The sequence below is a fragment of the Chlamydotis macqueenii genome, chromosome 4 (assembly GCF_036417535.1).
Source record: "Chlamydotis macqueenii isolate bChlMac1 chromosome 4, bChlMac1.mat, whole genome shotgun sequence".
Taxonomy (NCBI): Eukaryota; Metazoa; Chordata; class Aves; order Otidiformes; family Otididae; genus Chlamydotis; species Chlamydotis macqueenii.
Window position 1 is genome coordinate 27,831,805 of NC_141559.1, and position 23,310 is coordinate 27,855,114.

Consider the following 23,310-nt stretch of genomic DNA (forward strand, 5'->3'; position numbering starts at 1 on the left):
AACTTATTTGTAATTGTGTGGTTCATTTCAAATTTAGGTTGATGCACAAACTGGTTTTGCCCAGGGATGCTTTTGTTTATTACATGTCTGTAACCTTACTTTAATCTGCTGTGCAGGCCATACGTTTGAATTGAAAGACATCTCTGACACTGAGGGTTCATTACTCATCTCGCTGGATCCTCTTAGCAGTCGTTCTAGAGATGTCTGTACGCTTTGGCTTATAAAATATACATTGGATGAACGCATCTTTGTGAATGCACCAAAGGCACATATCTTTGCAAATGCTCCTGGGGAAGAGACTTTTGAGTTTCCTGCTGAAGTATTATTTTCTTCCGTATTCAACCATTATAGTTCAAATGCTGAATTAACTAAGATAAATCTCTAAGAGCAGGAGATAGCATCAGAGTACATGTTCAGCTACTATTTACATGTAAAATTTAAAAAAGACATGAGAAATGCACATAAGCAAGCGTTATAGTCACTTGAATAAATTTAGTGCGAAGCTCAGACATAAACAGACATTTTACAAACTTGCAACGAATCTATTGCTAACCCTACATCTCTGTAAAAAGAAGATTTGCAGAAACTATTTTGTCTGAAGATCTAGTTTTTAAGTACTGCCAGCATAGTATTTTCTTTCAGGCACAGTTGTGATAAGCAAGAGGTACCAGCAGGTAACTTGTGCGTTAAATCTTTATGCTCGTAATAGTCATCCTCTAGCATGTACTGTCCAAGTACTGCATGGTGCCATTTCTGCTGGCAGGTGACTCCTATAAAATTTCAATTCTGATGAATATGGCTATTGTAGCTGGATTTTCTCATCTGCCAGTCGTTTGCAGTCATACAGAAAGGCTGTTTTGTCTTATTAGCTGTCACTTTAATTTGTAAAGAACTCTTATGGGGGGTCTGCAACTGGGATGCTAATATCGGGGCTGGATAACACTGCAGTTTGTGCCCTGTTATACAATAAGGGCATGCACTTGGCTCAGAAGGTTACAGTAGTCTTGGTCATACTTGGATGTTAAAATATAACAGAAGAGAGAGAAGCTTACATATCTCAAGTGATATTTCTGCAGTTTCGTAAAGTAGTGTGTATTTTTTGTAGCTTGTTCTGCATTTATATAAAATATGTTCTTGCATATTTTCTGACACTTCATCATAACTTAGATTTTTCAGACCAAGTGAGGTAACAATTGCATTGGGTATCCTGTGGTTCTAACAGATTATGTCGTTCATCGATGAAATAGTTGAGCATGAGGTGACACTCAGTTTACTGCTTTATTAGAGTAACTACTGAAACTGAATCACTTCAGGATGAACTTCCAAAATTCATATTCAAAGAATACAATCCATTCGTCACTACTGTTCAGCTTGACTCAAGCTGTAAATATGTGAAACTGGGCTTCCTGAAAATTGTGTAAATGTCCTGACTGCTATCGCTTGAGATATCAAGGAGTGTGTGGATATAGATAAGTATCTAAACTATTTAGCTTCCAGTCAGAAGTTGGCAACAGTGAAATCATTAAACTGTAAATCATGCAACATCACTTGCAAGTTTTATTTTGGTAATCTGTTGTATCAGCAGGATTTTCTTATGGTGTACATCATAAAATATCAGCAGAGTTGATTTATGAGAGAAGAGTATGCAAGGCAGTTTCAAATGAGATCATAACAAAAGCGGGGTAAGGCAAAGGAATCTGGTTTTTGTTCCCTTTACTACATTTTATTTTATTATATGCTGATCTTCTGCGTGGATCCAGCTGACTCTATCTAGTGTCAGTCAGGTGTTTGCACCATGCTCCCCTGGACACCTGATTGCGCAGAGGCCCAAAGCTGGCTCTTCACGGAGCCAGGGCGTGCCTGGCACAAAGCGCTCACTTGCCCTTTGAGCCCCACTTCTGATGTGTTCATGTCTCATCCATTTCCAGCTTAACAGGAGAAGCCCTTAGCTTTTCAATATCCCCTTAAAATCATTGCAAGGAGGAGCTTCCATCTAGCCACTTGGCAGTGCCTTCAGTTTAGTGCTGCCAGTGCTTCTGAAGCCCTGCTGATGTCCTGTTATCCGAACTGGAAATTGCTTCCTTTTGATGCTGTGTAGCAGGGCTTTTCACCTCATCCTAGCAGGTGATTTGCTGCTTGCTTACAGCATTGAAGTTGGGAGCAGAGAACAAATAGGCAGGGAGCTTGAGTGTTTCAGAATTTTTCCCCAAATTGCAGGGAGCAGGAAAATGCAAGGCGGTCATGTCTGGTGGGGTCTAAAAGTAGCTGTCGTTGACTCCACCCCTCCATGACTTGCTTCCAGGAACATGTGGAGCTAATGAATGTGAAGTATATTTAATACATATGCAGTCTATTTCCTGCCATCTTTCAAATTCTCCCAGTGCCCTTAAGAGTTTTAAATTTGTCTTTTTTTTCATCCAGTTTTCTGAAACAAACCTTTAATATTAATGTAAGCTGATTTAACGTGGGATGAAATTCTGTTTCAGATAAATCCAAATAATTTGACTTCTATAGGTACATCTTCCAGCATTCAAACCAGTTGCATTTAATAATGAAAAAGTAAATTATCTAGCAAAGATATTGAAGCAGTAATTTTCCTTTCTTACAAGACTTTGTTATGGTCATGCATTTTTCCTGTATATTGAGAATTGCCTTAAAAGCATTGCTTGAACATTGCCACATGACTGATTTTACAACAAGGAACATTTGTCATGCTTAAAATGCCTAACCAGTATTAGCATTTAACTGCTTTTCTGTGAGATATAGAAGCTGTTTGACTAGTTACGTAGCAATGATACCAGTAAGTTGTTAAGTTTTATATAAAGGTACACAGAACTAGGAGCTTCCCATCTAAAAAGGTGGGTGCCTGTGAGGAAGAAACAGTATTCATGCGTGGCAGAAGGGGCCAATTAGCACCTTCTATGACTCATGATTTTAGCAATTGATGCATTTCGTGAAGTTTGAAGGCGTTAGACTAATACAGAAGAAGAAAACCCCTTCAGGAAAAAGGATCTGCAGTACGCTCTGAGGAGATTTAAACAAGCATCTCTGTTTGTAAATTGCTGTAAGAGCTCATCTGATGATGTCATTTGTGCCTCTGACGAAACATTCATACATTTCTCTCTGCTGCTAGACAACTAGTTTTGTGTTCTGTAAATGACAGATCTTTCTTCATTAACATTTCAGTATCCATGCTTTGGTGGGAGAAACAGCGCAGGTTCCTTTCATGCAAGGTCTTGATCTTTGATGAGGCAGTCATGTTGATTTCTTGACCACTAACCAAATAGGTTTTGGATTTACAGACAACTGTTGCTAGTGCATTTACAACTGGCATCTTATGCCTTTTGTTAAATATTTCACACAGTGATTGAAATTTAACATGCATGTTTTCCAAAGCATAACCTAAAATAAAATAGTATCTAATGTTAAAGCAAGGCAGTAGTTGAAAACGTGCTTTTTAAGGACATATTGTGGGTTTTCATGGTCTCTGACATTTGACACTTGCCTTTCATTGTCTCAGTACAGTAATCTTAATGGAGTTTCTTTTATGAGGCTAAATTTGCATTTTAATATACATTTATTAGCCTTAAATTTTGGATCTTAATAAAAGTCTGAGATATATTCCCCAAGCATTTTGCATATAAAAGTAATGGTATGGATATCTTAAAATTCAGTAATTGTTCTGGTAAGCTCATGCTGACTTAACTTTTAGCGACTACACTGTGTTACCAATACAGAGGTCACACTTTCACTGAGGAAACAAGACCTTTCATTCTCGACTCGTATTGCTTTGTAGTAAGACATTTGTTTGATAGAGCACAGCATATAGAGGCAAGGTGACACCTTTCCCTCAGTACAGGCTCAAGGAATGGTGGTTATATTGCTGTGGGACTCCAGAAGAGATTATGCTGCTGAGGACAGTCACTTAGATGTTATGATTTTGCTCTGCTGAGTCTGTAGGTTTGGTTTGTGTTTACACTACAGAGCCTGACCCTATTAGTTGTAAAACAAATATGATATATGGAACACTGTTTTTCAGAAGATTTCAAATCCAGAAGTGTCATTAGTATTGACTGACTCGTGAAATTGAGATTCAGCAAGAAGAAAAAGAAAAGCTGGGCAGATTTTCTTCAGTGTGAACCTGGATATATTCAGGGTAGATAGCTGTGCTGGTACTGTAGAAGACTCATATCAAAGGGAACCTTAATACAGCTATGCTTTCTCTTAGCTGGGTTTGAGTCATGTAGTCCAGAAGAGACTGGTCTTTGGGAGAGCAGTTCAGCTTTGTGGCTGCTGTAGAGGATTGAAGTGAGCTGTCAGTCACTGACCCAGATACCTGCACTCTGAACTGTCTGACATAAGGACGTAACACCGTACCTTTCTGCTGCCTTTGTACGAGGTGCCAGGCAGTGGGTTGTCAGGTCCACATAAGTGATTTCTTCAGCCTAGGTGAGGAAAGCTGTGACCCACCGTAAGATAATAAATACGACAGGAAGCCAAAAAGGTTCAGGACATAACTGAGACCAACTGTGCCTTTATTCTTCCTAGGTAGTGTGACTGAAGGGAAAAGAACACATTCAGTATAAATGCAGCATTATTCTCAAAAGTAGTAATTTAATTTTATACAACAAACCAAATTGTGTTGCTTCTCCTTCTCTTTCTCCCTCCTTCCAAATATAACAATTTCATTTAGCCTTACCACATCAAGACTAGTTCACAAGAAACAACTGGAGTATTTGCAATTATTTTGAACTGTAGAGATTTGTTCACTGCTGTCCCTAGAGGCCTAAAATGCTGTTTATTTGCATCTTAAAATCCTATTAGTCTTACTTTCTCCATCATTATGAGGGTGTTTGTATTTCTGTTCCTCTCATTAAGTCACAAGCTGTCTTGATTTTTTTTTTGATTTCCAGCCCAGTCATTTCTTATGTAAAAACAAATCTTGCTCTCTCTATTTGAGTATGAATCATTGTAGCGAACAGGTTTTGACCTACAGAAGTAAAGTCAAATATTACCAAAGCTTTGCTTTGACATATTATTTCAAAGGTGAAAAGGAATGTCAGGACTAACTAAACAAGGTGGATTTTGCATTTTCAGACTGTCAGAAATAAGCAGTGCTCATCTAATGGATATTATGATGCATTTAACGCAGTAACACTGTTGCTGAATAAGTCTTCTAATATTCTTCTTCTTGGTCTGTTATTAGGATCCGTACTATAGATTTAATGATGTGATGTACAGATGGATCTCACTGGATAACTGGACTTACAGCAGGACATTCAAAACACCTTTTGACGTCAAGTATGCAGTAAAGATGTGTCCAAAATAGTTCTGTGCTGTCTTTCATGCAGAATTGCTAGTTAATCCATCAGCTCAAAATCTGCTTAATACATTTGTATCTAATAAAACAAATTATGCAATAATGTGCAGCTGCAAAGCTGTTGCTAAAGAATACTTCAGTAGTTGCTTTTTCCTGTTTTTTTTTTTTAATTGTTAAAAATTACTTACGAATTGCCAACTAAGGAAGGATAATACAGTAGTTGGAAGCTAGCCCATCTGATATCTGGAGGATATGTGAAAATGTTGTGTTGCAGACTTGAGCCACTTCAGCTGTCATCTTAATTTGACTATTTAAAGATACAATGTAGCCACACTAAGTCAAACATTTTTGGAGGTAGTTGAGACAACTGCTGCTAAAGATAATGATGATGTACATTTTTATATTGTATGTCTCCTGTGTGTTGTTAACTCTAGGGATTCTAACAGTTTTTTATGTATATGTTATCTTTTGTAGAAAGTGGCAGAAAGTGAATTTGGTTTTTGAGGGAGTAGATACAGTAGCACAGATCCTGATGAACAATATCACTCTTGGGAGAACAGACAACATGTTCAACAGATACGTAAGTAATGTGTTTATTTCTGAAGGTGCTTCTGTTTTTTCTTCAAAGCCCTTTTGTGCTGAGCACTTTCAGTGCATTCAAGTACACTTAAAAATAGGTCCTTAGACACAGAAAGTGCTGACCTGAGGCCTGCATGTGTAATCAGAGAACTGTTAGAAAGAGAAGTGTACTTACTTTTTCAGTAGCAGCAGGGTCAGATCTCGAGGTGAATTTCTCTAGTTCTAAATGAGTGGACCCACGCAAGGGGATCAGTTCAGCTAATAATATAAGTCTTGCTTTTTGAGATTTGTCACAGCTCCAAGAAAACATAAGCTTAAATCTGTTATATTAGCTGTAAATCTGCTTACTAATTGGTATTAGAATGGTTTACATGTGAATACTGAAATGAAAATGCATGTGTTGCAAAGTCTTTGTAAGTGTTTCCATACTTTTTTTTTATATAGGGTTTTTTATTTTTAACTTTGGGCTTTTGATAGCACTGTCCTGCAGCATGAGAGTACTCATCATAGAATAATCTTGAGAGTGGCAAAAACTGATTTTATAGCTTTAAAATATAAAATTATTCTGAGTACTAGCATAAGCGACAATCCTTACTTTTCTCTTTTAAGAGTCAAAAAAGGAAAAGTTAAAGGAAGAATCTTAGTGGAGTAACTGAATTACAAAAGAAATCTGGTGTTCATATCTCAGCGTTTGCCATTCCGTCAGGTTTTATTGCAGAGGTACTGGCCTGCGACATGAGAGCTAGATTCTGCCACCTGGGTCTATGTGACCTGGGACAAATCACTTAATATCTCTGTGACTTAGTTTTACCATCTGTGAAATAGGAAATTTCATAGAGCTTTTATGAAATTGTAATTATTTACTATTTGGAGAATATTTAAAGGATTGTCAGTTAACAGGCTCTGTAGAATTGGGTAGTGATATTGTTTTGCCCTTATTTCTGCAGCTTCATTCTGTCTCCCATTGTAACACTTCATGAAATGGCCTTCACTGTAAAAACCAGAGTGAACTGTATTAGATTGAGTCTAGGATTACTGTGACCCAAACTTCTGCTTCGTTCACCTGTTCCACATGACAACTATGTCTGCAGGAAGGACTCTGTGAAGGCTCTGTATGGGGGATACTGTTTGCTTTGTAATTTTCTGTGGTATGCTACAGACATAAGTGATACTAGCTGGGCTTCTTACAGTTTTGAAGAAGTTGCCAAGACATGGTTTGTCACAAATGAACACTGTGAGGAAGAAATGGATATCAACCATTGGAACCATATTATCTTGATAGCACAGGATAATTTTGAAACCAAATATTTATCCTTCTATCCAGCCACACTGAAGGGGATTTTGTGACCCAGTGAGGAAGCTCTCAAATGCTTTATTTAGAACGTGTATTTGTACATTTTGGGGATGAGAGGGCAGGTGGCACTGAAGGCAGCTCAATGCTTTGTGGTAGATAAGCTGGCAGCACAGTGTGAGTTGGAAGGACTCCTGCAGAGACCAGCTTTCTGAGTTGGAACAAGGTGTCTTTCTAGAGATGCAAATGAGTTCTGAGTGAGGAAGGAGGGTAAAGATTCTCTTGCCGTCTTTATCCTTCAAGCACTTCAGTGTGTAAGCAGAGTGCGGCAGCCTGCAACTGGGGCTCAGTACGGGGAAAGTGGTTTGCCCCAGAGCATCTCCTTGTATCTGAAATGTTACTGTGTATTTTCTTTTTTCAGCTTAAGAAGTAGCTTTTCTTTTCCTCCAAAACCAGAACCTGTTGAGACTGCAGTTCAAATGCCCTTGAATAATATATGTATGGTATTAGAATATCAATGTAACAGTGATTATAAATCTCGTAAATAAATGTCAGCACTGTAGTGATTTTGTTCTGTTTCCTTGACCTAGAGCTTTGATATTACCAGTGTGATAAAGGACGTCAATTTTGTCGAAGTCCGTTTCTTATCAGCCATTTCATATGCAGCAGAGCAGAGCAGATATCACAAAGCGTACAGCATCCCCCCGGCATGCCCTCCACCTGTGCAGAAAGGAGAGTGCCATGCTAATTTCATCAGAAAGGTAGGGGCAGAATTGTCTGTCTCTGGCTTCAGGTTCGGGAATAGGAATGTACCACATGCTGTCCTAACAGATGTATTCTGAAACCTGCAATGTCATTTTATAAGTAGAGCATATTTTTCATTGCAGCTTCCTTCTCCTGTCCCCCCTAGAAACCTGTAATCTAGCATGTCGATAATACAAGAGGCATGAGAAGGCCAGGCTTCACATCTAGGTGATAAGAATGTTTAAAAGGCTGGTTTTTTTGTCAAGGAGTCAGCAAGAAGACTTGCTGCAAAGAGAGGAGGAAAGCATTGAGAAATGTGTAATCATTACGTTTTGATCCACTGGGTGGGTTTAGCAATGTATGCTGACAATAGAGTTCACTGTTGCAAATACTAGTGTATATTGCCAAGGCTGTAAAAATCTCAGCCAAGCAGCTTTGTGAGTGTTTGCTATTGCTCATGTGCTGTGCTATTTATACTGGGCAGCTCTGCATATCCCAAGAAGCATTCCCTAAGAGAGGACCTGTTCTCATCTTATTACGATGTTGTGAAGTGTGACTTATAAGTACATATTCAGTGAAAACAACGACGTAATATACAATGAAAGAAGCTCAAAAACTCTGGTTTAAGACATGGCTTCATTGCTGTTAAAACTTACTCAAGGCAAACTATCATTTGAGTAGCATCTCATATATTTCTGATAGCTTTGCAGCAGCTAGAGACAATGGATAGGTCATGTTACTTTGGAATTTCTTTTTGTGTGTTTTTGTTCTTGTTAATAATTTTTAATTTTTTTTCAAAAAAGTCCTTTTAGAGCCTCCTCAAAATAATGACTAGAATCCCGTTAGTCTAAACCTGGATGCAATTTCCTTTAAAATTTATTAATGGAAAGGTGGGCTTCATGTTGTCCTGGCAAGATCCTTCAGGATTAAGATGTTGTCATTATTACTACTTGCTGCTACTTTTATTTTCACTACATTTTAGAAAATCGATTAATTTTTCTGAGTCCATGCATTTCTTAGAAATCAGTTCAGGGAGCAGCCTGGAAGGAAGAAGGCACTTAAACAGCTGTAATCTTATTATAGAGCAGAAATGGCTAGGAATGATTTTACGCTTTACTGAACTATACCTTTAAATTTGTAAGAAAGTACTTCAGTGCTTTTCCTTAAAGGAGTTGTTTGACTTAACTTGGAAGCTGCTCCAGACATTTCCAGAAACATTTTTAGTTCCAAGTATATGGAACAACAGCAGTGATGTCACATTTAAAAGTAAATGAAGATACTAGGACATTGCTAAAGTAAGCTGGCTGCTTACCATCTTAAAGTAATGGAGAGCTGTTTACACATTTCAGGTTCAGTATTAAGCGCAGTAAACGGATTTAAATCTTAGGAATTTGTGGCAAAACGCAGGCCTTTAACTATTTCTGATAGCGGTCTCTGCAATATTATTAGTGAAACCTGACAATCTGTCAGTGATTCATTTGTTTATTTTTTATAAATATTACTTTCAATCTGACTTGTTTTCTAAGAATGTGTTGTCCCTGTTTTTACACTTGAAATAGGTACAGTGCTTGTTTCCTGGAAGGCTCTTTTGCAACTTGATAGGCAGGCAGGCTGACTGCAGCGATGCAAGGGATAGGCTAGATGTGTGCAATGTGGTTTGCCAAAATTAGTATGCCTCGGCTGTATGTTATTAGTCTCTAAATTTAGAACTGTAGGTCACTGTACAAGACTTTAAGGAGATCTATTGTATTTGCTTTGGAGGCTGGGGCTGTGTGAAGCTTGGAGGGCAGCTGAATAGATGTCTTCAAGGGATTTGTTAACTAGAGGTCTCACCAGGTTTGAAAACAGCTAGCTAAACGGAAAGCAGTGTAGATACTTCTCTGCCTGTCCAGCATTTTATAGTTCTGACAGTTATTCTAATGTTAGAACCAGAACTAAGCTATTTCTGTGCTGTGTTTTTGTTCCCTTTGTTTTTGTGTAAGAGAACCACAAAAAGGGGACAATCAGTGAACGTGACTGAAGTACACGAATGCACCAAACATGCGCATCTGTTTGCTTGTACTAATCTGTGGTGCTATAACAAACAATAAAGGATAGAGTATTTCAGATATGCCCATGATTTTTAATTTGATATTGTACTTTTAAAATACTTTAACCTCTGTAACCATCAGTTTTCTGCTTACTTTGTCTTTTAGGTATAGAATTACATACTGACATTACAAACTATGATAATTCAGAGCTGAATTGGGAATCACCTGCTGGCTTGTTTTTTTGATCTTTACTGTTTTGGTTTTGGTTTTTTTTTTAAGTGGTGGGCTAGGTGGTTTTTTGCTCTCTCACTAACATAAAATTTTGCTATACATGGATGTTTAATACAAAATTGTATTTTTTATATAATATAGGTAGCAGCAGAGTTCAGGTCAAGAAATAAGAGAAAAAATATCGTAGGCTCTTCTGGGTTTATGGAAATTGGAAAAATTCCTTCAGTGCATGGCAATATTTTATTTCTAGATAGAAAATAATTTTTATTTCTGGCACAGTGTCAATATCTGTGTGAAAATAGTAAATTGTAACATAATCATTTTGTATTCCAGGAGCAGTGTTCATTTAGCTGGGACTGGGGACCTTCTTTTCCAACTCAAGGAATCTGGAAAGATGTTAGGATTGAGGCCTATAACCATTATTACCTAATTTACTTTTCTTTGACTTCTTTCTTTGGTAAGTCCTGTTACTACTTTTTGTTGTTGTTTCACCTTTGGAAATACAAACCATCTTGTTGTTAAGCTCAATTAACTGTCAGTTTCGGAGAGGTTCTATTGTTTTATTATGACTTTGTGTGTAGTTCTTAACCACAGCACACCCTTTTAGGTCTTGAAACAGTACTTCAGTACAAACAATAGTGATTAAAAATATTAGAATTCAGAATCTTTTTTTGCTTAAAGATCCCTGAATAACTGCAGAAATATAAGTAGTATAGCTGAGGTTACCCCCTCTTCTCCTGTTTTGAAAAATTTCTTGCTATGGGAATTTAGTTTTGTGTTGGGAAGACAAATGCACAGTGAGCAGAGTTTCAAGAATGCTGAGTTTTCAGGACACAACATGAAGTGTGAGAGAGAAAAGCAGGCGTGCTATGCAAGGGTAATTTGTTAAGGCTGCAATTTGAGAGGATAAACTTCTGCATTCCTGCTACCTACCTGACTTACCAAACTGGTTTCCTCCCTTGACATGGTCTTTGATTTTCCTCTCCTTTGTCCTGAAGATCATTGCAGCTGAACAAAAATAGTGGATTTTCTGTTGAAGCTTTCTGTAAACGGTAACATGGCCCATTGCAGACCACCCGCATGCTTTCTTTCACTGCCTGTTGAGCCCAGTGTTCAGTGAAGTAAAGGCTAGTGCCTGAGTCCTCTGCACTGGGTTGAATTTCAGCCCTTGGGAACAGAGTTGTTGTGTATGAATAAAAGAGGAAGACGTCACTCCCTCGCTGCTTTTAAAGCTTCCTGAAATAGCTGCAGGTCTTAGCTGGAATTAACGTGAATGGAATTTCCATGGAAAGCCCCAGCACAGACTCTGTGTGCTCTCTAAAATTTAGTTACAGTAAAAATCTTTTCTGGTCCCTCCCACATTCCCACAACTCCACCTTCTGGTAGGTAAAGTCTTGCTCTCTGGGTAAGCAGAGAGAGGAAACCTCTTTCATTCAGCAGAGAGTGGTTTGGAACCTGAGCCAGAGCTTATTACTATTCAAACACAGTAACATTTGAAAAATAAAGAGTAAATTAACAACTTGAATTTAAGCTGCCTATGCAGTTATATTGCTCATCAGATTTGCTGTTATAGCCTTTTGACCACTGAGCCTGTAAAAGATTCATTGTTCTTGATTTCTGTGCCTAGACCCCATAGTTCATGCCATTAAGAGTGGGCTGGAATTTCTAGATGCCCTTGGAGGAAAGGGAAAACATACTCTCATGGCTGACCCTTGTGAGGCAGGGTGGGTGTTTTTTTAACCTCTTCAACATTTCTGAAAATTGGTCTTCCCAATGCTAGGTGTAATATAAACTTGGGAACACATTCATTGCTCTTCATTCTACAAAAGACAGTGAAGATCACACCACGGCCGAAAGTAATTCTTTACTTTTGGATGGAGCTCTCTTTCTCTCCTGGAGGAAGGAGAGCTAAAATATATAAATGACAAGAGAAAGTGAGTGATTAGTAGTTTGTGTATACAAAATGTGTCTTAGTTCTAGTTTTCGTTGGTTTCTGTTTTATTTGCTTTTGCTTAGATGTTAAGATATTAAGATGTTAGATATTTGAAGTATAGGATTAGCCAGGCTATGTTTGTAGATAGATAATTTAATTGCTGAAGTTAATGGCAAATTTACACATTAATCTTGAGTACCCTTGACCCTGGCTTGCCTTATTCAGTAAGTTCTGTAAAGGAGAGGACCATCTGAGGTAACTGTAGAGAGATCTCAGGGAAGTCATTAACTTGTTTCCTCCACCACACTTTGGTTGCTGAAGGGACATAAAGATACAGCCCATTAAGTCTAGACACAATGGACCCAATTCATCCCCAGCATAACTCCATTCATTTTGTCTAGTGACTCTTGTATGAATTCAGCTCATTTTCTGTTAATACTGTTTTTGTTTCATTGACAAAAGTGATTGTACTGCCTTGTGATTACGATCTTTCCCAAAGAGTACCATGTTCATATGAGTGCTGACTAAAAGCAAATATAATGTCTATGGGAGTTGGTGGGAAAAATCCTTCCTAATGAAGTGGCTGGTGCATTGGTCTCTGACTTTTGTACAGAACTCTGAAAAACCTCTGGATGGCTTTTGAATGAAAAAAAAAAAAAAAAGGAGAAACTTATAAAATATAAATCCTATTATGTAGTTATTATTAAATGCATATCAATTGCACTAAACAAGAAGATAACCTCGTAGGTCTGTTTCAAACACAGCCTGAAAATTGTTAAATTTAATCTGAGGTGTTTGAATTGTTTCTTTGATGAGAGATCATGTTAACTAATAGGTATATAAACACAATTCCTAATTTCCCATTTTTTCTCCCCCGTCAGTAAAGAATGCTCAGCAGTGGAGTCTTGAAATCGAGTCTGTTTTTGATGTAGTCAGCTCCAAGCCAATTGCAGGTCTTGTGACTGTGAACATTCCCAAATTGCAAACACAGCAAGCATTCTGTGTGGAGCTTCAACCTGGAGAAGGAAGCATTGTGCTGGTTGTAAACATCAACAAGGTAAGGAGGTGTGTGTGGATCCATAGCCAACTGCAAAATGCTTCCCCTGGTTTCCAATGTGTCTTTCTGCCTCTGTGCCAGTTTTAAGTATCACTCCCCTTCCTTACTGTGTTCCTGACTTTAACAACAGTTCTGTACCCCTTGCAGGATAGGAGAACAACTTTTTTTCCTCTCTAAAATTGATGTCTGTGGGGCTACAGAGCTCGGTGTCAAAAAGATGGTGAAACCTTTCCCTTACTGCAAAACAAAAACATCACATAATCACTGGCCACTGTTTAGGTAGATAACCTTTGGATACCCTGTGTCACTTAACTTAAGTGGTAGTAGGTATCTTGTCTTCCATGCTATTGTTTACTGGACTGATTTGGACAAGAATGTACTACAGTATGCATGATTCTCCAAGGAAAGAGAGGAAACATTCCTCAAACCTCTCAGTAGATACTCTTCCAGGTAAATAAAAGCAAAAAAGCCCTATAAAGAACTTCTCTGGCAGTGAGGTTGGTGGAAATTTTGTGGACTAGTACTTCTTTATGTTGCCTTCTAGTCTCCTGGGTAGACAAAAATCAGGAGGAATTTTAGAGAGGTAAAGCATGCTCTAATGAGGAAAGAATTCAATTTAAAAATGATGAGTTCGGTATACATCCCAGTGATGAAAGAGGAAAGAATTTATCTGCTTACCTTCAGAGGGTATTGGGAAACAATGTGGTGACAGACTTAATTTGCCAACATTATTTAACTTCTATAGAATTTGTTTTATATGTGCTTTTTTAGAAACTGTTGAGTTTATCACACAGGTGTAATTAAGAAAAGATAAATAGACTTGAGAGATGAGAAAATCAGTGTGTCTGTTCTAGTTGACAAATAGGTAAGTGTCTTGAATTAGGCAGTGAGCCCAGTGTGGCAAAAAGAAGCATAAACTTTGTCTTGGCTTCTTGCTCAGAGAGAAGGGCCCTAGTAGAGCTGGCTGCAGAACTGAACCCGAGAGTGGCAGGCCCAGGCCAGCGAGCAGGGTGGGAGCCCTGGCAGGCGCAGCAGCAGCTGCAGCTGATAGTGTTCTCTGCTGGAGCCAACAGCGTAACAGGAGCTGCCGTCTACTTCACTGCCACAGGGCACAATTAGATTTGTTAGTGAGCTGTGTGCTGTGAGCAGGAATCTGGGGCTTCTGACGGTTCTGGCAGTTAATAACGTTTCAGGGTCTGCCTTCAAACCTTTGTATATTTTACTGGCTCTACTGATTTTCTCTGTTGCTGTGTAACTCTGCATTTCTTTCCTCAGTTTGAATGCATTATGCATGTATTCTCAAGTTCCCTTGTCAGTTGTTTGAGTGGAGAAAATGCATATGTTAAAGGGAAGCAGGATATTTATGTTCTAATATGCACACTCAGTGACTTGCATAGTTATGTGTTTTGTTTTATTTTGACACGAAAGCATAAAAACATACAAACATGATTTTTCTTACTGTTGTCACCTGACATGCAAGTTGCATGAGCAATTACAAATACCCAGTTTCATTTAAAACAATCATTAGTGTGTGCTTAGTCTTTTTGGGGATTACATTAAGCAGACACTGCAATGAGAGATTTAAAAAATTATTTTGGTTTATTTAATTGCCCTATCCCTAACCTCAGAATAAATCTGACTGCAAGTTTGTGAGGAAGCACTTCCTTCAGAGCAGAGGCTACAGAGTTTTATTATTCTTTGTACACAAAAGGCTTTGCTGCATGAATTCACAGCTGATTTTATGAGACGCCCTGCAATATGTTTTCAGGTATTGACAAGCCTAACTCTGTACAACAGACTTGTGTGGTCCGTGTTAAATAATGAGACCTCACCAGAAACTTATTTCTAGTTGAGAGTTTGTTGCAGATTATCTTGCGAAGTCAGTAGGTGTTTGAGTGGTGCATACACCGAGATGTGTAGCAGTCTTCCTGCAATTGCCACAAAGTGCTGTGTTGCTAACATGACAGCATTTTGCTTATCATCTAATGGTGAGCGTGAGGATGACATCATTAATGGCCAATGAGACACTCCAGCCATGCCAGGCGCTGCAAACACTCTCTTGTTGTTGAGGCACACGCTGATTTTGTGCTTCCATTTGTATCCGTGCAACACAGAGATTAGTACTTCTGCACAAGCAGTTATGATAATTCTGTATTGGGGAAGTTGAAATGTTAGTAGATACATTCATGATTGTCTCCAAGTATGGCTACAGCAAAATATACTGTTGGGCTGCTCTGGGGCCTCATTTTATCTGAAAAGATTGAGGCACTCCTTTCGTGACTCTATTCAGTGCTGATCCCTCCATTGTTTGGTTGCATGCATTATTGCTTTCTTTCCACGATTTTTGTGTTGTGCACTCAACTGGCAAATGCTGGCAATAGGATTGAGCAGCAGAAGTAGGCTGCTGGAATGAAGATATAAGTATTACTCTGTGACTAGAAAAATTAGAAAATTAAATCATTCTGTCATCCTAGAGGTAGGTTTCCTTAGGTTTGTAAAAATTATGGAGTAGTAATGATGTGATAGAGAAAAAGCAGAAAACACCAAAAAGAAAGAATGAAACTTAAAATTTGACTTAAAAGCTTGACATAAGTGAAGCAGTCAGTATGGTCACCTATTACCAAAGTCACAATTTAAAAGTGTCTCTTCTGTGTATTGAATGTAGAATGTGATAGGTAAAAAGGTCAATGGGAGGAGGGGTATGATACAGAGGCTGGTGAACAATGCCTGCTCCTAACACAGATGTTTGAGTTTTGGAGGAATACTCTGTCATTTGGAGGAATTCCTCTGTACTCTGAGGAATACCTCAGCTGAGGGATAGCAGGTAGATGCATGCATGCATGTGCATACGTGTTTGTAGCCTATTGTGAACAACAAGATGAAGTGATTGCGTGGACTATCAGTGGAAGAAATCATACTTCTCTGTGTAACTTTTTCCTGGAAACTATGCTAAGGCACATGGAAAATAAGGAGGTGATTGGTGACAGCCAACACTGCTTCACTAAGGGCAAATCGTGCCTGACAAATTTGGTGGCCTTGTACAATAGCATTACAGCATTGGTGGATAAGGGAAGAGCAACTGATGTTATCTGCCTGGACTTGTGCAAAGCATTTGACACTGTCCCATGCAACATCCTTGTCTCTAAACTGGAGAGACATGGATTTGATGGACAGACCACTCGGTGGATAAGGAATTGGCTGGATGGCTGCACTCAAATAGTTGTGGTCAATGATGATGTCCAAGTGGAGATCAGTGATGAGTGGCGTTCCTCAGGGGTTGGTATTGGGACTGGCCCTGTTTAACATCTTTGTCAGTGACATGAACAGTGCGATAGAGTGCATCCTCAGCAAGTTTGCTGATGACACCAGGCTGTGTGGTGCAGTCGACATGCTGGAAGGAAGGGATGCCATCCAGAGGGACCTTGACAGGCTGGAGAGGTGAGCCCCTGTGAACCTCATGAAGTTCAACCAGGCCAAGTGCAAGGTCCTGCACGTGGATCGGGGCAATCCTAGGTACATATACAGGCTTGGTAGAGAATGGGTTGAGAACAGCCCTGAGGAGAAGGACTCGGAGGTGTTGGTTGATAAGAAGCTCAACATGAGCTGGCAATCTGCCCTTGCAGCCCAGAAAGCCAGCTGCATCCTGGGCTGCATCGAAAGAAGCGTGGCCAGCAGGTTGAGGGAGGTGATTCTGCCCCTCTACTTTGCCCTGGTGAGACCCCACCTGGAGTACTGAGTCCAGCTCTGGAGTCCCCAGCACAAGAAGGACATGGACCAGTGGGAGCGAGTCCAGAGGAGGGCCACAAAGATGATCAGAGGGCTGGAGCACCTCTCCTATGAGGACAGGCTGAGAGAGTTGGGGCTGTTCAGCCTGGAAAAGAGGAAGCTCTGGGGAGACCTTATAGCAGCCTTCCAGTACCTAAAGGGGGCTTATGAGAAAGATGGAGAGGGACTTTTGATGAGGACATGTAGTGATAGGACAAGGGGTAATGGCTGTAATTTGTAAGAGAGTAGATTTAGATTAGACATAAGGAAGAAATTCTTCACTGTGAGGGTGGTGAGGCACTGGAACAGGTTGCCCAGAGAAGTTCTGCATGCCCCATCCCTGGAAGTGTTCAAGGTCATGTTGGATGGGGATTTGAGTGACCCGGTCTAGTGGAAGGTGCCCAGAAGGGTTGGAACTAGATGACCTTTAGAGGTCCCTTCTAACCCAATCCATTCTATGATTCTATGAAAAAATTTTCACCTCAGAGCTGCAAGTGGAAAGATCCCAGTTACCATGGCTCAGCTGAGGCACATAAACTCATTAGATTTGTGGTAATTCACTCAAAGATATCTAAGCCCCTGGTTGCATGTTATGCTTCTTTTTATATACATTGCTCTGACTTTCTCTCTTGTATGTTCAAGAATTCTACAGTGGAGGCTTGGTGGCCTAATGGACATGGAAAACAAACTGGATATGACATGACAACAACTTTCATTATGGAAACAGGATACAAGATTGAGAAATTTTCAAAGGTGAGCCCTTCAGCTTGATTACAGTTGGCATTGCACTGCTACTCTTAGGACATCTGCTCTGCATAGCCGATATCTAAAGCTCTTAAATATTGTGCTGGATTGTAATATGCATGTGAAAATGCTAATGAGACAAAAGATGTTTTTTTTAATGTCGTTATGTATATTTGCCAGTTTTTTTGTAGCCTTAGCTTGTATGGATGCCTTTCTTGCATTCAGACTTGAAAGTGGCTTACAGTTAGTTGGAAACCTCAGAAAGGAAAAGATGTTTAATTCTTAAGTTTCCTATCTTATGAAAAAAAGCACTTTTAAACTTGATATATCATGCTGATGTTTTTGTATCATGCAATTAAAAACCCTTTTTGATTTCTGTAGATTAAGTGAAGGTTTATTACTGAGATTTTTCTTGTTAATTCAATTTAAAAAAAAATAGTGAGATAGATACATTTCTAAAAAACTAACATACATTCATTCATTAGAATGTGATAGATGTGCTTCAGGTTTAAGAAGAGGTAACATCTTAATTATGACCATGAAAGTACTCTTCAGGGATATTTGCATAAGGGTTCCTGCAACACACTGGCTGTATCTGTTTGTTTTAACTAAGAATCCTAGAAGAGGTAATTTTCAATTCTCCATACAAATTAGACTGGGCTCCTTATGCCATTAACATGTGGAAACAACCAAGTAAATTTACACATTTATTAGGTGGTTCTTATATGTATTGTTTCACTAAAAACTAACTTGGTCACCAGGCATCTAAAACTGCTATTTGCTGTAATGTTTGTTCGTGTGAAAAATCCTAAGAAAAGCAGTAGCTTCTGGAGCCATAGTCTTTATAGGGCTAGCTGTTAGTTTGATTATTAAGTCATAATAATGATTATTTGCTATTATTAGCAATTTAATTTTGAAATAATTAAGAAACCAAATAAGCATGGCATATTATACTTAAAAAAACTGGTTGTAGGAAATATGGCTATAAAGCCTGTAAAAAGGAAAATTCTGCTGTTACTGTGTGAAAACTGCACAATGATAGAAAAACTAATTGATTCCACTTGGGTAGTTGCAGCAGGATATTTCTTAGAGCCCTGTGGCATATAGTCATAAGGGACTTCATGTTCTACAAAAGATATTCAGAAGCTTCCTTTTTTTTTGTCCTTAAGGGGAAAGAAGGGGAAAAAAGCAAATGCACAGCATAGTGGGCATTATAAATTAATCTGCATAAAGTCTAGTCTTCCTTCATGTGTTCTGTGAAGCTCTGTCTTGGATTCTGACAGACACACACACCCCCCCACCTCCCCTGTCCTGAGCTGTATGAGGGGAAAAAGGCTCCATATGCAGGGTTTTTTTTCGTGTTCTAGTGCAATTTGCTGTCATGTCAGCATGACTGAATAGCAACATTCATATGGCTTAATAAGAAGTTTGAGTAATTCAGGAGATACAGGGACAAATGTTCCTGAAAGTTGTTTTTCTGTTGGCAGTTTTGTTGTCCACCTAGTATTATATTCAGGTGGAATACATTTCCTACTCCTCTTTTTAAAAAGAGCAAAAATAGAGGTGAGACATTTCACAAGTGGTTTGTCTCCTTATGAGTATCTACATAACATTGGACAGGCAAAAACTAAAAGGCGAGAACTGTATATGTGGAAAACATGGCTTGGTCTTATGTCAGATCCAGCTACCATTAGCTTGAACTATTATCTGTTTTCTAACACGTTAGAGTAGTCTCCAAACCATTAACGAATCCTTTGGGAAAATTTCTGGGTCACCTCCCAGTATTATGTACTTGCGGGAGCTCTATAGACCTCTAGCTGGCTGCGCTGGGAACCTCTTTGGCTGAGGGAAGTTCCTACTCACTCCTGTTGAGAGTAACAGAAAACCAAAACAGAATAAAGCCAAGATCCTAGACTGGGTTGGTTTTGGTTTGTTTTTCTATTTGAATACTTAGGTTTAGAGTTTGTTTATCAGGATAACGGAAAACAAAGTCATAGCCAGAAATTATCTCTAATAGACCTAGAAAGGTCTATCCAGTCCTTTTTGCTGTTGGCAAAAGTTGCTTTTCTTCTTGCCATGCCTGCATCAAGGAATTTATTACCTCTTTCATTGCCTCATGAGGCATTTGTTTGCTTTTTGACTCTGTTTCCTGACCTTTCTATATGCTTATTTCTTCAACACTGTAATCAGAGTTTTTTATTTCATGAGCCTGTTTTAGTACTTAGAAGATGTAGCCTCTAGCTGTCTTTCCCTCCTTCCCTCTACACTCTCTTTTTTCCCCCAGGCCTTTTAGCATGACTTCCAGAAGTCTTTCCTTTTGGCTTTGTAGTTTTCACACTGCTTTCATGCTGTGTGCTAATTTGTTAGGTCACTGGGGCGTTCTGTGATCTTATTTCAGCTCTAGGCATCTTCATCCCTATTACTTTTCCTACTGCTAAACCTGGAAATGCCAAATGTGATCCATAGGTCGCTTAACTGGGTATAAAGCCTTTGTATGTGACTTAAAAAGACAGGTATCTGTTTCTTAATTGTACACAGAACTGGCTGATTGGTCTGTGGTGGCTAGAGAGCCTCTTCTGTATGCTCCAAGACTGTGAGCAAGGCACAAGGTCTATCAGACAGATTTCAAGGTGGCCAAGGTCTCGGTAGCTAGAAAGGCACGTACCCAAGCATGCCAGATGCTAGTTGTCTGCCTTTGCCTTTCTTTTACCCCAGAAAGAGGCTGCTGTAGGAACAGGAAGAGGTGCTGTGTTACCCAGTGGGCCCCTGGGGAGCAATGAAGTGGGAACACAAAGGCACTGAACCTTGGAGGCCTGGGAATGTGAGATGGGGCTGAGGAGCTTTTCGTCTTGCTCCTGCTGTATGGGTGGTCCTGGCTGGGTCTTTCAGCCTCTCAGACTGCCTTGGATTTGGCCAGTTGCATGAGTTCCACTTGAGCATGAATAAAGCAATATCACATTACTTCTGTTAGTAATATTTGTAACTCCATTACAAATGCACTGTGAAACAGTCTCAACCTGGCTGACAACATCCATTAAGAGGGCCTCTCAAATACTTCCAGAGCCCCAACTCCCATTCCACTTTGTGCCATGAAGAAGAACTACATTGAAGACTGAGGAGTTTTTCTCCAACTAATTGAATTCACCGGAGGAAGGTCAAAACTTTTTTACTAGTGCAGTATTCATAATGCAGTTTTTCTTCTGTAGCCTTCAGTAGTTAGGGTGACTGTTAAAGTTGTATGAAATATTGGTTATTTTTTTTAAATTCAACTTCTTATGTTAAAATAAATCTGCAAAGTTCTAGGAGTGAATGGAAGACTCTTGCCCTAAAGCTAAGTTCATCATGCGGGTCTATATTCAACCAGGCCAGTGTGCGTTGGGATCACAGTAGAAAACTGTCAGGGCATGCTGTCCTCAGCACATGTATGTGCACAATGGATGCTGGGCCGCACTTTCCACTAATCCGCTATTGCCCCTGGGGCAACACTGTAAAACACTGCAGGACTTGGGGCAAATCTCGCTTTTTTTATTCATTCATTTTTTATGTTTTGGTCATTGCCATGATGCGGAGGGTTTTAGTTTGAGGTCAGTGATCTGTGGCCTTCACTCGTGCATCTAGTTTGTCATGTGCATTGTCTCTCTTTAGGTGTTTAATTAATCATTGTCCAGTTGACTAAGACGCACCAAAGAGAAAGCAAAAAAAAAAAATCAGTGATTTTCTTTGTGTTCCCTACCACTAGAAATAATTTTCTATCTGTATGATTTTTGATGAGATGAAAGTTTAAAAAACAGAGTCCCATAGTCGGATTAGTCATTTCCCATTTGAACTTCAGCCTTGTCTGGTATGTGAAATAAAGAATTTTTATCTTAAAGACAGGTGTATCACTTGCATGTAACTAGGTTAATTTTATCCTGATTTACTGACAGATAGTCATCTCAACTGTAGCTTGTGTCAGAGAGAGAACAGGCTATACTCTAGAAGCTGACCTTTTGAAAAGGTATAGCAAATAGTCATCTGAGGGAGGAGTGGATGCTGTCTTAGGGGTGGTCTAGAAAAAATGAGATTCCTGACCCAAACTTGTTGCTTGGTGTGAGTTATCTGATATTTGCTATTAGCTTTCCTTCACTTTATTTAATTTCCCAATTATGTCACTATGACAATGAGCAAAAGGTATCACAAAGAAAAACAATCTTCTTTCTAGAAAGAATGAAAACTAGATAAGGCCTAGATTAGTTGAACTGGAACAAGGATGCAGGAGAAAAAGAAGTCTAAAGCATCCCTGACACAGATGTTTTCTGTAACACCAAAGCTGTGCAGGAGCCTAAATGGCAGCTGCTCTGCATCAGCCCTGTGGCAGGTGGGGAAGACACCTCTACAAATAAGGGGTCAGTGCAAAGTATTGTTGCAGTCAACTAGCTGCTCGCTCATGACTGTGGAATTGACTGTGTTTATGTCAGTGCAATTAGGATACCCCTGAGAGCGGCATTGTTGCTTTGACTGAAGTAAAGTCCCAGAAAATGTCTGGAATGATTTCTTGAGAACTTTTCTTCCACCTGCAGCAGGAAGGAGGAATGTTTTCTTGTTTCAGTGTCTGCAGCACACAGTACCAGATATTAGGTTGAAAGAGCAGCTGTAAAAGTTTAGCTTCGGCTTGAGATGTGATTTTATCTGGAATGAACTTTAATACCTTACACATAGTTAGTGGTTATTTAGCTGAACTGATCTCTCTGAAACCTTATTGCTGATCATGCTGTTCAAATACAGCTGCTATGGCCAGAAGGCCCTTCAGTTCCAGACAGGCATTTGTGGTTTGCATGCATATATATTCTCTTTAATTGCTACACCTATTAAAGAGGTATCATTTCGGGGCAGCAAAGGAAGAAGATTTTGCTTTTACTGGGTGAACCTGAAGCTAGGCATTCAGGGACAAGACTTGGAGCTGAGCTGCTGCAGTCTCCTTCTGTAAGGAGAAAATTACAGATTAAAAGGTGTGTCTGATCTAATGCAACCATTGTATTCCTCTTGCTGGTTCTCAGCTAGATTTTTGGCTAAATTCTGCAGCAAGCAAACGTGCACCTGTCTCTTACACATACACACAAGTGCACATGCACGCTTGTTTATGCATGCTTTCTCTTAATGTGATAATAACTTTTAAAAGTGAACAGGTTTATTGGAAGGATTCTTTTTGGCCTTGTTACAGTGTGTTTTAATCAAGCAGGAATTTAGAGACAAGACCATGTCTTTTGACTCCTTGACAGATTGTAAGCTGTTAGTGTTCAATTGAATCCCTTTTGTAATGGTTTTCTTTATTTATTTTGTTTTAATTTATTTTTGTCTGCTTTAAATCCAAGATTCATGTCTTCACAGGCCTATTTTCGGACAGTAGAACTTGTTCAGGAGCCTATTCCGGGCTCACCAGGTCTGAGTTTCTACTTCAGAATCAATGGCCGACCCATTTTCATTAAGGGCTCAAACTGGATTCCAGCAGATTCTTTCCAGGACAGAGTGACCTATGACACGTAAGCCACATTTGATGTTCTCTAAGGAGAAAGGATCATATTTTCCTCCTCCTGGTTCTCTATTCACCCTCTATCAAAAGGTGGGATGAGCAGGTGG

The 23,310-nt window shown here is 39.3% G+C and overlaps 1 protein-coding gene across 3 annotated transcripts in view; it reads left to right on the forward strand.

The window, feature by feature from the left end:
* The window catches only part of MANBA (mannosidase beta), a 55,550-nt gene that overhangs the window by 4,809 nt on the left and 27,431 nt on the right, over positions 1-23,310 (forward strand). For 2 of the 3 annotated variants that reach the window (XM_086746702.1, XM_086746703.1), the window contains exons 2-8: positions 5,207-5,301; positions 5,795-5,900; positions 7,781-7,951; positions 10,529-10,652; positions 13,010-13,185; positions 17,593-17,703; positions 23,062-23,213. In XM_086746702.1, coding sequence (XP_086602828.1) covers positions 5,207-5,301; positions 5,795-5,900; positions 7,781-7,951; positions 10,529-10,652; positions 13,010-13,185; positions 17,593-17,703; positions 23,062-23,213 — 935 coding nt within the window. The remainder of the gene's footprint in view (positions 1-5,206; positions 5,302-5,794; positions 5,901-7,780; positions 7,952-10,528; positions 10,653-13,009; positions 13,186-17,592; positions 17,704-23,061; positions 23,214-23,310) is intronic. The other variant, XM_086746704.1, reaches the window with a different exon arrangement.